We start from the raw sequence: 18,935 nt of genomic DNA, 5'->3' as shown, positions 1-18,935 counted from the left end.
GCGTTTTTAAACTTCATACCTTCACTAGAATCATTTGGGTCATTTCAGCTCTGGAAATCCCAATTTCTGAAAATAGAGAAAAGTCCTGCACACCGTCTTTCTTGCAAAATGTGAGATTTATTAGGACATATTAGGATATGTCCTAATTTTATTTTTTTTTAAGACAAGAATTACTATTGTGATTAGATCTGGGATTTATGTTTTAATACTGGGATTCTTTTTAAATTTCACATTTTAAACACTTTCAGAAAGATTGAAAAAAAAAAAAAAACTGAAACATGAACTGACAAACTGCATTTCAAAACTTGTTTGTACAGATCTACAAAAAAAACTACAAGGTTAGCAGTTTGTATGTAGTATAATACAGGATATTTTGTTTGTGGAAGAAATAATGGTACTTCAAAAATTAAATTACCACTTTTGCGATGTGTTAATTGCATCTATTCAAATTGTAATTCCAGTTCTATTATGATAAATCTCACAGGCCTGTAACCTTGCACCCTCTCCTCCTCACCATTTGTGTGGCCGTCTTTATTAGGACATATTAGGATACGTCCTAACAAATCTCACATTTTGCAAATAAGGCGATGTGCAGGATTTTTCTGTGTTCTTGGGTTGCGCTCTTTCCTCCAACACACCCGTCTCAAGTGACTGATGTGCAACGTTCTCATTCTTTTACAATCTTTAAAAGGGAGCTGCTAACTTTAAACTACCACTTCATGACATCACAAGGTGGAGCAGAGCATTTGGAGCTTTGGAGATGTAGACAGATTAATAATTCAGGATTACTCAAACATGTGTGAATGTAACAAAGCACAACTCCAGGTCTGTTTTTGATGAGGTAACATGACTTAAAAGCTCACATTTCGCGTAACATAAGACCTTTATAAGATTATTGTGTGATTAGTTAATCTTTAATTAAAACGTCTGTCTTATTGCTCTTGATAACTAAACACCACAAATCTTTTCTTCAGTAGCCTGTTATTATGACTGCTAACACTGCCTTATTTGTACTGTACTCTTGTTGTTATAAATGATAGACAAACTGAAGCACTTGGATGGACGCAGAACTTTCCACTGAGCGTTACGTAACGGTTGTTTTGGGATCTGGCCCGTGTCTTGTGTTCCAGGATGGCTCCGGAGGTGGTCATGTGCGAGACGATGAAGGATGCCCCGTACGACTATAAGGCTGATATCTGGTCCCTGGGCATCACTCTGATAGAACTCGCCCAGATTGAACCTCCGCACCACGAGCTCAACCCGATGAGAGTCCTGCTCAAGATCGCCAAGTCCGAGCCGCCGACGCTGGACTACCCGCACAAATGGTGAGGAGGAGAGGGCGCAAGGTTACAGGCCTGCAAGATTTATCCTAACTGAACTGATATTACAATCTGAGAAATCGCAAAAGTGGTAATTTAAAGTACAATTATTTCATCTAAAAATATATATCTTGGCTTACACTTCATTAAAACTGCTAACCCTGTAGTTTACTCGTAGATTTGTGCAAACATGTTCTGAAATGTGATTCTTGTTTTAGTTTGTCATTTCAGGTTTCAGTTTTTTCTTCATCAATCTTTCTGGAAGTGCTTAAAATGTAAAATTTTAACAGAATCCTAGTATTAAAACATAATTGGAAATCTAATCACTATCGTAACAAAAAAAAAAAAAAAAAAAAGTAATTAGGGATTATTATATTATTATTACCTTTACGATTATCAAATCATAAAAGTGGTAATTAAATTTAAAACTGCTGACCATGTTGTTTACTTGTAGATCTGTACAAACATGTTCTGAAATGTGATTTTTGTAATAGTTCAAATGTCAGTTCAAATTTGACATTGATTTTTGAACACTTCCAGAAAGACTGAAATCTGAACAGAATCCTAGTGTTAAAACATAAATCAAAGATCTAATCACAGTTGTAAAAACAAAAAACCCCAAAATGTAATTAGATGTAGGGATGTAACGATATCCAACTCTCTCGGTACGATATTATCACGATATGCATCTCACGGTACGATATTTATTGTGATATTTTGGAGAGGCTGATATTATTGTAGATAGGATACTTTTTTTTGCTTTTAAAATACCTTGACAAGATTTTGGTGTGAATTATTTCCGTCATAATCCCAAGAACTCAAGTAAAAACATATTTGTTCATTTTGTCTGCACTGAAATGAATCATGGGAAATGTAGTTCCTGATGTTTACCGGCTGTTGCTGCTATAAAACAATGCATTTAAGCAAAGGAACTTGTAATAATTCGATATATTTTGACAGCTCTCGATATTATTGTGAGTCTTTTGACAATACGATATCATGATATTTTGGTTATTGTTACATCCCTACTACCATGTTATAAGTGATAAAATGATTTCAAAATGCCAAATATATGGAAATAAAGTTATTGATTAACATCTCTTTTAATAATGTGGACAAGCTAATAAATGTTTGTAAAAGTATTATTGATCATTGTATAGCAAATTTTCTACAGTATTTGGAAGGGCACCTGATTTAAATATTGAAATCTCATTTGATGCACTATGTAACTTTTCGGTTGGAGGTTCGTCACCTGCTCGTTTCTATAGATACGTCATTTCTCTGCCTGGAATGTTCCACAGTATGACATTAAACAGCTCTACCTTACATTTATGCAATTACAGGTTGTTTTACTGCTCAAAAATATCTAGAAAACAGACATTCTGACTGTGAGCGGGGTCACCTCTCCACAGATCTGACTTGTAACTTGGTCTGGTTTGGTCTCCATGAAGATTTAATAGTGAAACGTTCCAGACTAAGCAGTAACATCTGACGGACCCTCCACCAGAAAAGTTACACAATGCTCCCTCCTTTCATTTTCACTCTGAATCCTAATATATTTCATTTATTCATCCCAGGTCATCAGAGTTCAACGATTTCTTGAGAAGATGTTTGGACAAAAACCCAGAGACCCGTCCCACCGCGGCCCAACTTCTGGAGGTATTTTATATGACTAATATGTTCTATCACACTTTGAATTGTATAATCTCTTCATGTTTCTTATCATGCGCTGATCCTTTTATGGTTCTATTTTGAGACTGGAGTATTGTGATGTGTGCCAGGGATGGGAGTGGTAACCTGGCAGTGGCTAAACACAAACAAGTCCATTAGTTCCAGCTGGCTGCTCCTAATAACTCGAAAATGAGCTACAAGTTTATATAATATCTGAAAATGTTAATGATTCATGAAGACGCTGCACCTGAGTTTTACTGTTTTACAAATGTGAAAAACAGAATGAGTTCATTTAAACACACTGCAGTGGTCCAAAGTTATGAAATCTGAGCTGCTTAATTATTCACTGTGACGAGTTTATAAGCACTTTTCACAACTTTGAGAGACGAGTTGCAGTAATAAGGTATTTAAAGTGATCAGATATGTTTGTAGCAAAGGGGAAATCCAATTCCGCCAACTGGGCAAAAAGTTTTTTATGGAATACGTTTTGCACCTCATCCAAGCTGCTTCTTCACTTCTGGCCAGATTGCTGCTGGACTCTGCCAGAACTGAAGAAGCGACTTGGATGAAATGCAAAACGCATTTGATCAAAAAATGTTTTGTCCAGTTGACAGAATTTAATTTCTTCTTTGCCATGGATCCTACCTGGACGACTGAGGGATTTCACAAACATCAGATACATTTATAGATAAGCTTTTTTCATCAAGACAAATACTGTTATGCATGAGGGAGAATGTTTAGTGATTTAATCTGACATTAAACGGTGTTTGACCAGAGCCGAGGTGAGGCTGGCTCTCACGCTCTGTCTCTGTCTGTGTGCGGGGGTGTGTCTCCATGAGTTAGCACATCTGTGGCCGCACATTTACTACAGAAATATGGACATAAGATTACATCAGATGGTGAAATCTCATTTAAAGAATCAGTAAAAAATGTGTTTCTTACATTAAAAAATTCTGTTGGATAGAATTTTCAACACATTTTTCAACTTTTCTTCACAAATTGCTTCTTGATTGGTGTAAAACTATCAGTTATAATCTCACTGAATTCAAGTCAAAACTAGAAAATCATAAAAATCGCTCATCCTCTGTGCGGAGGATCTGGGTTCAAGACCTCGATCCGTAATTTAAGATGCACTTAAAATCCTTTAATTTTCTCAAAAATCGACAGTGCGCCTTATAATCCCATGTGCCTTATATATTAATTCTAGTTGTGCTTACTGACCTTGAACTCATTTTCTGTTTTACACGGCGCTCAAAAATCTGTCAAAATGTTTTAATACGACTTTGGAAAGCTATGAAGCCGCACCGCTTGATGGATTGTTGGAGCATTACGGCTGCCGTAGTCAGGAGTCTTTTAGTTCGACAGAAGCTGAACCGCACCAGTGCACAAGGAGCGAGCTGTTTTTTCAGCGCTTATAGTTTATGCAAATTATCCATGTGGTTTAAGTTTTGTTTCTGTAAAATGTAAACAAATGTGCACAAAGCTGCGTTAAACACACTATTGCGCAATGTATATTTGAGTCGTCCTCATGGGAACAAAAAAAGCTAATTTAAATGATCCACCCACATTCACATTCATAATCCACGTTCACCAAGACAGGGAGGCAACGCCGGACGAATTACACCACGATCCATTTGATTCGCTTAATACGTGTTATAATCCAGTGCACCTTATGTATGAAAATAGACGAGAGAATTCAACATTATTGATATTGCACCTTTATAATCAAGTGCGCCTTATAGTCTGAAAAATACGGTATATGTTTGTAAAGAAAATAGAAGCAGCTTAGTGCCAAACAACATTTCTGAGCCAACTGCACTTTGCCTCACCAGCTGTAAACCTCACCGCACATCACTGAACTCCAGGTATGTTTTTGATGAGGAAACAACATTATCACATGACTCAAAGCTCACAAGACTCAATTTTGAGTAATATAGGACCTTTAAGTGAAAGACAGAGTTAATTTGAGACTTTTTTTTTCTTTTTTTCAGAATAAATTAATAAACAAATTGATATAAAACTGCGCTCTATCTCTCACATTGTATTATATCTAATCCTTTTCACATCACTCCATTGGATAAACTGAATGAACTTGGGTGTGGATCCAAATTTCTCTCTCGCATCTATTAAAATCCAGAGTTTCCTGTCTGTATCCCACAGCTGCGGCATGCCAACTATTTACATCCCCACCCATCGGCCAATCACGCGCCACGATCACAGAGGTCCCGGCGCCTCCGTCCAATTAGAACCCGAGGAGAGGAGATGAAAATCCTGCCGAGAATTCCGCATGTGTTGTCAGATGGAGTGTTAGAATTGGGTGCGGTTGTGATCGGGCACTATGGTTTTCAGAAGTGCTCGATACTGGGATGTTTTAGGAATGAGGAAATGTGAATTTATGTGGAATATTTCGCAAGATTTCTGTTTAAAGAAGGAAGGAAGTAGCATAGTTTAGGGATGAGTAGAAAGGACAGTGAATCACAGATGAGGGGAGTTTGTGTTTTGGGTGTTGTCGCATTAAAGGCTTAAGGGACTGAAACTGCGGCGATGAGTGTTGCAGTGGCTCGAGTGACACCGGGTTTAGTCCTGTCTGACACGGATGAATGCTGTTGTTGTGTCCTTGGGCAAGACATGTAACAGGCCTTGCCCCCAGTGTGTGTACATGGTGTGTGAACGCGCCTTGAATGTCATGAACGTGGAACCGGCACAATTCAAACGTGACAATTGTGTTTCAGATTCTAGTAATTGTAGTAATAGTAGCAGAAATGGTGTCTTGCCCAAGGACGCAACAGCATTCAGCGTTCATCTGTGGAGCCTGGAATCTCACCGCCGACCTGTGGGTCAGTGGATCTGATCGCGCAACCAATAACGTTTTACAGGATAAATGAGAGTGGGATTCGAACCAACCTTTGTATCAGTGGACAGACCAACTAAAAACTGATCTTCAAGCCCCATCAGCATCAGTAGTAGTCGCAGTACTGTAGTAGTCGCAGTACCGTAGTAGTCGCAGTACCGTAGTAGTCGCAGTACCGTAGTAGTCGCAGTATTATAATAGCAGTACTGTAGTAGCAGTACCATAGTAGTCACAGTACTGTAGTAGCAGAATTGTAGTAGCAGTACCATAGTGGTTGCAGTACTGTTGTAGCAGTACCGTAGTAGTCGTAGTACTGCTGTAGCAGTACCGTAGTAGTTGCAGTACTGTTGTAGCAGTACAGTAGTAGTCGCAGTACTAGTAGTCGCAGTACCCTAGTAGTCGCAGTACCCTAGTAGTCGCAGTACCGTAGTAGTCGCAGTACCGTAGTAGTCGCAGTACCGTAGTAGTCGCAGTACCGTAGTAGTCGCAGTACCCTAGTAGTCGCAGTACCCTAGTAGTCGCAGTACCCTAGTAGTCGCAGTACCCTAGTAGTCGCAGTACCCTAGTAGTCGCAGTACCGTAGTAGTCGCAGTACCGTAGTAGTCGCAGTACCCAAGTAGTCGCAGTACCCAAGTAGTCGCAGTACCCTAGTAGTCGCAGTACCCTAGTAGTCGCAGTACCCTAGTAGTCGCAGTACCGTAGTAGTCGCAGTACCGTAGTAGTCGCAGTACCCAAGTAGTCGCAGTACCCAGTAGTAGTCGCAGTACCGTAGTAGTCGCAGTACCTAGTAGCAGTACCTAGTAGTCGCAGTACCGTAGTAGTCGCAGTACCGTATTAGTCGCAGTACTGTAGTAGTCGCAGTATTATAATAGCAGTACTGTAGTAGCAGTACCGTAGTAGTCGCAGTACTGTTGTAGCAGTACCGTAGTAGTTGCAGTACTGTTGTAGCAGTACCGTAGTAGTTGCAGTACTGTTGTAGCAGTACAGTAGTAGTTGCAGTACCATAGTAGTCGCAGTACAGTAGTAGTGATTTGTACAGTAGTCGCAGTACAGGCATAATGGCAGAACAGTAGTAGTTGCAGTACTGCAGTAATCTTTGTACAGTAGTCGCAGTACAGTAGTACTCGCAGGACTAGTCACAGTAGTAGTCGCAGGACTAGTCACAGTACAGTAGTAGTTGCAGTACAATAGTCACAGTAGAGTGGTCACAGTAGTAGTAGCAGTACAGTAGTAGTAGCAGTACAGTAGTAGTTGCAGTACATTAGTAGTCACTAGAGGTGGGAGGAGACACCCACAAGGTGAAACATGGGATCAAGAGAATGAAATAAGACGAGAGATACTTGCGGCCTCATTTTTTTATTCCATATTTTTTTCTGTCTTTGTAACACTTAAAGCAGCAGTTGTAGTAACAGTAGTAGTAGTAGTAGTAGTAGTAGTAGTAGTAGTAGTAGCACTTGTAGTAACAGTAGCAGTAGTAGTAGTTGCATTAGTGAGTATTTGCGTCCCTTCCCATCTGTCCCACATGTGTGCTTTGTGGAATGCCTGCACAGATGACACAGGCTCTGGCTCAGTCCTGGGACCATGTGTACGACTGCTGAGGCCCCGCCCACTCAGTACTTTCTCAGGGTCTAGACTCGTACTGTTTATGAGGTTCAGTCTGGTCCATGTGCACGCTGGATGTTTTTCTATACGTCTGCTTTAGTGGAAATACTGAAAGGTCACATTACAGTAAGAAGCCACTGAAATAAACGCTTCCAGTTTGTTTGTTGATTTTTTTACTTAATTTATATTTAATTTATATTTAAAGGTCCTATATTACACATAAATTGAGTCTTGTGAGCCTGTTATCAGTTAAGTCCTGTTATAATGTTGTTATCTCATCAAAAAGATATAAAAAACATAGTTGTGTTTTGTTTCCTTCACTCACACATTTGAGTAACCCTGTGTTATTGGTCTGGCTACATCTCCAAAGTTCAAAATTCTCAGTTCCACTTTGTGATGTCATGAAGCTGTAGTTTTGAGATGCTACAGATTTTTTTTACACCACTTATGGCAACAAATGTGGCAAAAAGGCCCTCCAGAGGAAATACTTGGGGAAGAACCATCTCATCACCAACTGGAACAACAGAGTGAAGTAAAAATGAGGGTTTTCCTGTTGTGTTCACCTGCTCCCCCTGGACACTGCTGCGGTGCTGCAGGACACAGAGGAGGGACACTTTAGGCTCTTCTTCTCCTCAAACTGCCCTGACACAGATCTGCTGACAAAAACCTGACCAGTCCTTCTGTGAAACAGTGGTCATACCGTCTTAACAAAGCCTGATCTCGTCAGCTCTCAGAAACTAAGCAAAGCCTAGTCTGGTTAATACTTGGATGGGAGACCACTGGGAAAATCAGGAGCCACAGGTGGGCACCAGTGGCAAAAACTGTTGTTGTGTCCTTACGCAAGACACTTCAACCACATTACCTAGTATGAATGTGGCGTGTGTGTGAGTGATGGTGGTGGTCGGTGGGGCCAATGGTGCAGATTGGCAGCCTCGCTTCTGTCAGTCTGCCTCAGGGCAGCTGTGGCTACAGTAGTAGTTTACCACCACTGAGTGTTGAATGAATGAATAATGAACTGTGAAATGCCTTTGGGTGTCTTGAAAGGTGCTATACAAATGCAAGGATTAATTAATCAAAATGTACTAATTAATTAAATTGCACTGAGACTTTTGGCCGAGACACAAAGGCCCTTGAGAAGAACAGTGAAAATGTTGCTGGAAAACTGCAACAGTTTGCTGCAGCAAAACTTGAATTTCCCTCAGGATCAATAAAGTTTCTTTTCAAGTTAACAGCTCCTTTTATCTTTTGTTCAGTGAAAATGGGCAGTTCCAGGACTGAAATCGAGTGATTCTACTGAATGCGGCGTTTAAAAACTCAGTGGAGCACTTCGTGTATTACATCATGACATCACAAGGTGGAACAGAGTTTCTGTTTGAGAAAAGAACTGTAGTTCTTAATATGCAGGGACATGTGTAAATGAAACAAAACACAACTCCAGGAAACAACATTATAACATAGATCAGACAACCACATAATATGGGAACTTGAATTTATTTTATATTTACTTTTCAGATCTTGGCACTTTCTTTCAGTTGATGCATTATAGATGTAGGAGTCGTGCATTTTAGCAAATGACTTGGTTACATAATAAGGTCGAGCAATTTCTGTTTTAACCTCTCTGCTCCCTTGAATAATGCGTCATAAACTCCCCATGAACTCATTTCTGAAATATTTTCGTGACTTCTGAGTACAGCTTCATATATCTTGACACCATCATGCCTCGTGTTACTTTTAGTACATGGTTTTCTAATAGTGCTTTTTTGTTATATAAGTATAACCTTGTGGTTCACCCAAATAAAGGCATGTAGGTCCGTGAGGGAAGCCCAGTATCACGTTTTATTTATGCAATCTAAAATTACACTAGGACAGACTCGAGCCTTAACCTCAGTTTAACCCCAAACTGATTATAGGCTTTACCGGCAAACTACTGTATGTCTTAACCAGAAAAGAGCCATTTGGACTTTTGGAGAATGAAAGAAATATCCACATCATCAAATTTATGTTGGTCGATCCGATTATAAAAGTCTTGAAAAACATGAAAAAACAGAATTACGGTTTGCATTGTTTCAGTGGTGTTCCTCATTTGCCTCCTGCATTCAGAGCATCACCTAATCACTCACCACGATGAGTTTATAAGCCTCTTTCTCAACTTTCAGAGGCCAGAGCTGACTTTTGCTATTACGGTACTGCTAACAACAACAACTAGCATGCTAATGTGCACTACCTGATCATACTAGTACATCACAAATGAAAAAGTTCAGTATTTTTTGTCACTCATTTCAGAAAGGCAAACCTATTTATTATAGACTCATGAGAGCTCAGAGCTTATTGATTTTATTTATTTATTTTTACATTTTATGATTATGGTTTAAAGATAATGAAACACAAAAATTCAGTGTCTCAGAAAATTTTAATATTGTAAAAATAAAAAAAAGATGAATATTGCAAAGTCATGGTATCACACTTTATTCAGCTAATTAACTGCACTCGGATAAAGGCCCTTTAATGGTTTAAAGATCCATTAAACATCCTCCCGAAGCTTTACTCCACCTCGAAGCAAAATCTGAAAAAATCCTCCAGAGTGGGCTCAGGAGCGATGATTGATAACCAACCAACAGTCACAACAATCCAACACGGTAACTCGCCCAGCGTTGCCTCCCTATGTTGGTGACTGTGGTGTTGGGACTGCACAATGTGGGGACGGGCGGGTGGAATGATAAACTGCATGAGTGTGAAGGAAAATAAACAAATGATTAATGTATGACTATCCTATAATTTGTGCTGGATATTTTATTTGGCATTAATAAAAACATTTTAAGTAGCGTAAACTTGCAGACATGGTCTAATCTCACGCACATTTTAGACAATTCCTTTCCGCTTCTCCATATTTGATAGAGCTTAAAAAAGCAAACATCCCCATTTTGCAGGATTTGTGGGCAGGAGCGGGAATGAAAATTACAATTCTTTGCTGGTGGAGGCGGGAGCAGGTTTGAAAATTCCGCACAGGCTGAAAACTTGGTAAAACTTTGTAGTTTACCAAAATCATACTAAAACATTTTGACAGATTGTTGAGCGCCGTGCACCACATAAAATCAGTTTGAGGTCAGTAAACACGACCAGAATGAATACATAAGGCACACCAGATTATAAGGCGTGCTGTCGATTTTTGAGACAACTGAAGGGTTTTAAGTGCGCCTTATAGTCAGGCAAATACGGTACTTGATCCACCGCCTGATTTCAAACACTTTCCAATATAAGGCCATTTTTAGTGCCCAGTGTCGCACCATAACCCCTTGTACCGCAGTCCCTCTTCTCCCCATATTGTTCACGTTTAACCTTTTCACGCCAGCTGGAGCATGACAGACCCAAGCAGCAGGTTTAGTGGGTCAAAGGCAAATCCGAAACCGCGAGAAAACCGAAAAAGGGGAGCTCCACTCGTCCACAGCTTAATCCACAGCCCAGTAAGAAAACATGAGCAGATTTCACGGAGAGGCTGCACCAGAACTCATGTGGTTTGGGAAAGGGGAAAGGGCCCGCATCACCCTGTGAGGTCGAGGAACGAGAAGTATCCAAACTACTACTACTACTGCGGCAGCTGTGGTGTACTTTTAAACACAAGTACTGCTTCTTAGGTCTGGGTTTAGGATCCCTCATGTTTTATACGATCCACAATGGTCAGCTGCGATACGATATTGTCATCATATGGTGATACATGCGATAATCGATATATTGCACGATTGCTTTGTCTGAAATGTTTCACAGTATGACATTAAACCTTTCTATCTTCATGGAGACCAAACTACAACACTTTACAAGTCAGATCTGTGGAGAGGCGACCCCGCTCACAATTGGAATGCCTGTTTTTCTTGGTATTTTTGAGCTTTGAAACCACTTGTAATTTAATAAATGTAAAGTAGAACTGTTTAATGTCACACTGTGGAACATTCCAGGCAAACAAGCAGGTGATGGAATCTCAACCAAAAAGTTACACAGTGCACCTTTAAGAACCAAATACATTTTAGCAACAATATTTCTTTGTTAAACCATTTGAAATACATTTTTAAATAATCAAAACAGTTCATATGTCACTTGTATTGCTTAAATGAGTTTCCTTCCATTAAATAAGCAACACAATTATAATGCAGTCACAAAAAAAGCTAAAATATACCAAAAAATACTCTTGGCGATACAGCAGCCCATGATATTGATACTGTATCACCAAATTTAGTATCACGATATATTGATATTGAATGCAAACACGGGGTCGTTTTGTCTAGCCAGGCTAGTGCCACCTAGTGCTTCCGCTCAATTTCATTTCTCTCCAGCAACTAGGTCAGGAATCAAAATACAATAGACGTTTCGCAAAAACCCCGAAAGTGCAAGTTTGGGCACCAGCCAATCAGCGAAGAGTCATATATTCTGTGTTGTCAACGATTCCCGAGATTGAGGATTTAAAACTGGAACAAAGAGAATGTTTAGTGAATTTTATCAAGGGGAAAGACGTTATTGTCCTTCTTCCTACGGGATCCTACTTGGCCAATTTACATTATTAGTGTTCAGATAGTTTTTACACTCAGGTCGGTGTAAAAGAGTTTATGACCTGGGAGCTAAACATGTTCAAATCAAATATTGCTTTTACCGTATTTTCCGGGCTATTAAACACATTCTTAAGCGTCTAACCCCATCAAAAAACGACGCACAATCGAGAGCGCCCTATACACGAATCCACTCGGGTGTCCCAGCACGACTTCAGTAAACTACAAACGCACGCAGACACACACGGAGCAGACAGCGACCGCACAGCGAAACACACCCGCAGCCACACTCGCCACTCCACGCCGACGAGGAACGGAACGAAGGAAAGAACCAAAAAAAGCGAGTGCAATGTGCCGCTTCTAGACACGACTGAACAACTGAGTCACTGCGAACACGCCGACAATCCAGCGGTCCCAGACGGCACCCTCCCTACACGCCACAACTGAACAAAGCCCAGAGTCACCGTGAACGCGCCAAACAAAGTCCCACTGTCCCATCCAACTGTTGTGTTTCCTTTAAAGTCCGGTGCAGTTTATTTGTGAAAAAAGATTGAAAATAGACCATTCATGCGCCTTATAATCCAGAGCGCCTAATAGCCCAGAAAATACGGTACTAATAACAATTGTAATGCTTATTTATTATTGCTAAACATTGGGTATGGTGGCCAAGCTGTAATTTGGTGTTTTGGTTCTCAACATAATTATCCAATTATCAGAAAGGAAATGAGCCTCACACGCATCACTGATTTAGGTTGTCACGTTCAGTGCCTTCATCCAGTTGGTTTGCATTAGTAGAACGTTGTGCACTTTTACTTTGATATGGTTTAATGATTTATTTTGAACAATTGCATCAGTTCAATTGCAGTAAAATGTAACATTAGTCATAGTTTGAATGGGGGCAATTAGCAAATCGCATAGGATTTGGGTGCAACTTTTGAAGGACCTTGTATTTCTTTACACACAAAATCTCCTGTCTTATTCTAGATCAATTCTGTGATTCTTGTATTCGTCAGTTCAAATGTCAGTCTTTTTGTCAGTTCTTTTGGATGTGTTTAAAATGTGAACTTTGAACTCAATCCTGTTATTAAAGTGTGAATCACAAATCTCAATACCTTTTACCTCTTACAGTAGTATCAAGTTGTTTTTTTTTTACTGTATTTTTCCACATACACAGTGCAGCAGCGTTCACAGTAGCTCTTCCTTCTTCTCAGAATGTTCCATTGTCGTGCGGTTGACATCAGTGTAACTTTCGTAATGTTTGTTGTGCGTCTTAGTGTTGACGCTGGCGTATGTTGGATCAGGTTTCCCCAGTGAAAGTTTCCTGTAACTTTGCCAAACAAACCTCCTAGCAAAACAACTGACACAACAATGTTGTATGGCGGCAGAGTGGTTAGCTTTTACTGCCACACAGTGAGGAGGTCTTGGGTTTGGTCCCATGTGAAGCTCTTTCACTGCCTTGATGGGCAATAGGCTAATGGTCAAACAAGGAACTAAGGACTAAGGGCTTAAACTCAAGGTCTGGGGTCACAGTTGTATTTATTTATTTATTTATTGAAACTTTGTTAAAAACTGTAGCTTTTACAGTAAACTTTGAACCAGATCATTGTGATTGGTGAGGGTTGGAGGGGCTGATGATGGTCGGCTGCCTCGCTCCAGTCTGTGTGCGCAGGGCAGCTGTGGCTACAACAGTAGTGTACCAGTACTGTGGAGTGATTGATTTTTTATTACACAGCAGTACCTTAGTATTTTAAGATTCAAGGGTTTATTATCACTGTCACAAGCATCAATGAAATAGAATTTAGAGCTTTAGAAACAGTAGCACAGTTGCACTCTTAATCTTAAAGCTCTCCAGACCAGAAGTCTGAAGTTGGCTCTTCGCACAACCCCCAAGGATCTGATCTTCATCTGCCTTTTCCTCCTTAACCTGTTTGGCAGGGTTGAACCTGCTAGGGGTATAAACCCCCGCCGGCTGAGCTTTTGGAATCATTGAAAGATGCAAGCCCATCCACCATGACAAGAGTGTAAGAGTGCAAGACCGCATGAATGCAGTTCATAAAGGGCTAATACAATGCATAGAAGATAAACACATACGCTATTGTGAGGTGCTTTTAGCAGCAACACAACAACATAAAGACAGTGGTACACACAGCAGTATGTGGTGTAGATGAGTTGGATCAGTGCAGAGACTTCTTCAGGTATGGTGAAGTGGGAAGTGGAGTTTTGTATTATATTATTTTATATTTAATGTTGTGTTTTCTTGTCTTTGGCAGCATCCATTTGTGAACTCGGTGACTTCAAACCGTCCTCTGCGGGAGCTGGTGGCCGAGGCTAAAGCTGAAGTGATGGAGGAGATTGAACACAACAGCGAAGAAGGAGAGGAGGACGAGGCCATGGACCTGACTGTGGTATGGACACGGATTCACTTCACTGCAGTGTGTTAACAGAAAATACAAATAGGCCAGGTTGATACCAGTTTGCAATAGTATTCATTTATCTGTTCAAAAACACTCAGAGAATGGGCAGAGCAAGAAAAATAAATAAAATAAATTTAAAAAATCAGCATTCAATATTGGCATCTAATGGCAATATAGACGGACACTGATTAATCTGTATCCATATTGGCCAATACCGATACTGGAAGCGATACATCACCCTTCCCTATTTTTCAGAATGTTTGTTATAAATTATTTGGGGAAAAAAAAGACAACTGTCAAAAAACATTATAGTAAAATTATAATTAGAAAATGTAAACGAATGGGATTCTGTATACCAGCATGATGCATACATACAAGCTTTCATTGTTTCATTGCAGTTCAGAAATCCCCCTCAAACTTCCTATTCTTTTCATCACTCACTTTTTGACCCTTTGAACATATTTTTTGCTAAACAACTCCTTCCTGCCTGAGTGTGTGTACAGTCGCCATTCAAAAGTCCACTGAGGCTTTAATATTAGAAAGTGACACAGGTCTTAAACAGCCCTGAGCAAAAACAAAGGAGCCGGAATCCGAGCGTTCACCCCACCCACCTGCTGTTAAATATAGTGCCTGTTCCACAGCCGTGTGACTGGGCTCAGCTCTGCCTCCATACATCTGTATAGGGGATAATGGAGGGTTGTTTATGCCCGAGTCACGCCTTTGAACTTTGTGCTTCATGACATAACTCCTCTGATCATCCCCAGGGTTAGAAGGAAATTGAAATGAACCAAACTGTAAATATATGTTTACAAAATAATACAAATCGATATATATAGTTTAAAATCCTATCTATTCAATGTTAAAATAGACAAAATGTGAAGCAGTATTTATGTGCATTATCTCAACATGTAGGATACTATATTCATATCATTTTACAGTGTAGAAAGTGTCTATACACGATGGTAATGATGCACCCATCCAGACTTTTCTGTTCTTATCGATGTTAATACTTCTGCCGATATCAACCGATACCAGTGCAGAGACTGAAAATATAATTTATTTACTTTTACGATATCTTGGATCCATGAAAATGTACAATATCTGCACCAATATCTGATACCAGTATTGTATTGGTGCATCCCTACACAATAGGTTTTTAATTTTTACTTCTAAGTATTAATACAAACACGATGTAAGACGGTATTTGGTGTAATTCAGTTAAAAAATAAGGTGGAATTTGGTGAATTTGGGTCGTCATCATTATATCCCAAAGCCATAACACATTATACAAACATTTACCACACTTTCCATACTTTCCAAAATGTTTAAAATTTTGTAATAAACCTACTCTTGTCTTTATTTATTTAAAAGTTTCTCAGTTTTTTTACCTTTTTAAACAAGGAAAAACAAACTTGCATTTTCATACTCAAATTTTACCACTATAATCAAATCAGACACATTAAAAACTAGTGAATATACCATTACATAATCGCTCTTATTTCTTTTTATTTCTTATTTATTTATTTGTAAAGGGACAATTTGGTTAAACATTTGACATATTTGACCGCTGTTTTAAAGCTTTAGAAAATGCTGCCGGTGTTGAAAGTTCTCGTATATGAGCTGCACTGTATTCCATGTTTGAGCTGCTTGATAAGCAAAAGAGAGGTGTCCAAAAGCACTTTACCTAAACGGCACATGGCGATCACCTCTGGACCTGCTCTTGTTGTGTGATTTGAGTTTCAATTCCCAAACTCCTTTTCCAAAACACTCGAAGCAAATCTATTATTACACCAGACTGTCGATGTGAATGTCTGTGTCGATAGAATAATTTTAGAAGTAAAAACAACCTTGTATTTGAAGGATTTATGTCTCAGCAGCAGCAGTGAGTTGTATTTCCTGATAGAAAGCTCGGCAGCGGCGGACTGATATCACCTGGCACCTATCTTACCGGCAAAGTAAAAGTCCGCTGCTGCTGCTGAGAAAATAGTCCCTCAACATGCAATGATTCATGCGATGCAAGGTTAGTTTTATTTCAAACATTATTCTATCAACACAGACATTCACATGGACAGTCTGGTGTAATAATAGATTTGTTTCGGGTGTTTTGTGGAGTGGGTAAGACTGTTTTTAGTGACAGGCTAACTATGGCCATTGACATGCACTAGCCTAGCACCAGCGACCTCTGCAAATACAAGGACTGGATGGAATATTTTAAAAAGTGTCTCCACACGTCTCCAACACTCTGGCTCACTAGGAAAGAGAAAAAAAAAATTCCAGACTGTCCCTTTAAAAAGTTTATATACCAAAATCAAATCTGCGTATTTGTGTATATTTGTGTTGTCCCAATTTAGAAATGTGTATTTTTCAAGTATTCTACAATAATGATAATTTGTGGGCTTTTTGTCTAATACCTTAAGACAAACATGTCCAAAGTATGGCCTGGGGGCCAAATGCGGCCCTCAGACAAATTTTTCTTGGCCCTCAGGCTTCCAGGTGAATTGGCCCAAATTACCTTGCATCATTTAAAAAAAAAATTTTGCTGCAAGTTTTTTGAAAGTCTACCTTGATAAAGCCAATATTTAATATATCATCTGTGATTTTAAGGATCTTAGCATGAATAAAAACTGATGGCTCATTCTAACACATTCTAAACATGCACATATTTCAGTTATTCACTGTCCTGAGCACCAGTCTACGGCCCTCGATCGGCCCTCTGCTTCGTCTGTGTTCAGATATATGGCCCTTGATGAAAAAAGTTTGGACACCCCTGCCTTAAGAGCTTTTTTATCGATAGTTTCAGCTCATTTAAGAGTTTCGCTTGTCAGAGTCCAACTAGTAATGCAATAATTTAGGTCTGGCAAAATCATTCAAATTAAATACATAATTGCTTGCACATTTGTTGTTAGATTATTTCTGATACGATGAAAATTTGATTGGAAATTTGACTTTTCTTTTGACATGTGTTGTCTGAACGATAGTTGTGGGTCCCAGATACTTCACCTCATGGACCAGTTTCAGTTTTGTTCCAAGCACAAATACATCTCCGTCTGTATCCATGCCAGGTTTTTTTGAGACAAACATACCAACTGACTTAGAGATATTAAGATGTAACTGTGCATTTTGTAGCCAGTTTGCGACCTCTGACATAATGGCCCCTGCGCTTAAAAATGCAGCTCCAATTTCCTGTTGACTGAGAATAGCCGTAAATCTTCAGCGCAGACGGAGAAGTGCCTCTAAACCGTTAAGAAAGGAGCACCTGATCGTAAAATTGTCTGATGACTTAACTCAGCTGGAGCAAGTGAAGACATATTTGACACAGAAAACAGCCCGGCTCTTCTTCTGCTGTTTTGTGTCATATACGGTTCTCTGTGTGGAGGTTGTAATTACAGATCAAGGAGGAGACATCTTGGGAACTTTCTAGGCAAGATTTAGAACAACGTGTTTTTTTTTTTTTGTGTGTGTTTTGCCCTGAAGCACGCGAAGTAGAGCAGGCTGTAAAAGTAATGAATCATATTGTTTTGACTGAGGGATTTTTGAAAGGGAGTTTTAAGTTGTTTGTAATGATACGATGGGTTGATTTATGAACGGGATGAACCCTTAATTAAGAACCACAGCCCTGAGAAAAAGACGGTGATTTCGGTCGTCTAGAATCAAATTTCCAGCTTGTAGCGTAATTTATATATTTGAGGCTCAAATTGAAACTTTGAATGATAGTTTGACCTGACTGAAGAGTGGGAGTAAAGAGAGGCTTCTTTGTGTTTTTGATTTTTAGATTGTGATGCCAGACGGACAAGAGGGGGCAAGTTTTTTCTGTTGATTACGTTGTATTTTGCCATGAAATATCCAAATGAAAAATGCAAATATGTTTACCCTGATAATCAGCGGAGTAGTGGGGATTTTTTAAGTGGACTAAACCAGGAAGGAACCAGGACTGAACCGGGACTAAACCAGGACTAAACCAGGACTAAACCAGGACTAAATCAGGTCTAAATCAGATCTAAATCAGGTCTAAACCAGGTCTAAACCAGGACTCTCTAAACCAGGAAGGAACCAGGTCTACACCAGGACTAAACCAGGTCTACACCAGGACTAAACCAGGTCTACACCAGGACTAAACCAGGTCTACACCAGGACTAAACCAGGTCTACACCAGGACTGCGCTTAGCTCCATGGGGCACGGAACTCTGCGCCGGTCTACGCAGCACCTCCGGGCCCGTCCCAACACTCAGTCCTGGTTTAGTTCTGGTTTAAACCTGTTTTAGACCTGTTTTAGACGTGCTTTAGATGTGTTTTAGTCCTGGTTCGGTCCTGGTTCTGGTCTGGTTCTGCAGATATCATGAGCCAATGCAGGTTGTTTTCACCACTGATAATAGCTCCGGTTTGACATTTAAGTTGTAGCTGTTTTATATATATAAGGTAAAAGGTAGCTGTAAACTACATGACACTACATGACATCACAAGGTTGAACAGAGCATTTTGAGCTTTGGAGATGTAAACAGACTAATAATAAAGTGTTACTCAAACATGTAAATGAAACAAAACA

The 18,935-nt window shown here is 39.6% G+C and overlaps 1 protein-coding gene across 2 annotated transcripts in view; it reads left to right on the top strand.

The window, feature by feature from the left end:
• Positions 1 to 18,935, top strand: part of stk10 (serine/threonine kinase 10) — a 133,002-nt gene that overhangs the window by 82,365 nt on the left and 31,702 nt on the right. For both annotated transcript variants that reach the window (XM_055148898.1, XM_055148899.1), the window contains exons 6-8: positions 1,131 to 1,325; positions 2,897 to 2,978; positions 14,249 to 14,383. In XM_055148898.1, coding sequence (XP_055004873.1) covers positions 1,131 to 1,325; positions 2,897 to 2,978; positions 14,249 to 14,383 — 412 coding nt within the window. The remainder of the gene's footprint in view (positions 1 to 1,130; positions 1,326 to 2,896; positions 2,979 to 14,248; positions 14,384 to 18,935) is intronic.

This window comes from Boleophthalmus pectinirostris, unplaced genomic scaffold (genome assembly GCF_026225935.1).
Source record: "Boleophthalmus pectinirostris isolate CB_2022bp ecotype Guang Dong unplaced genomic scaffold, ASM2622593v1 HiC_scaffold_12, whole genome shotgun sequence".
Classification (NCBI taxonomy): Eukaryota; Metazoa; Chordata; class Actinopteri; order Gobiiformes; family Gobiidae; genus Boleophthalmus; species Boleophthalmus pectinirostris.
This window is presented reverse-complemented; position numbering and strand designations above follow the sequence as displayed.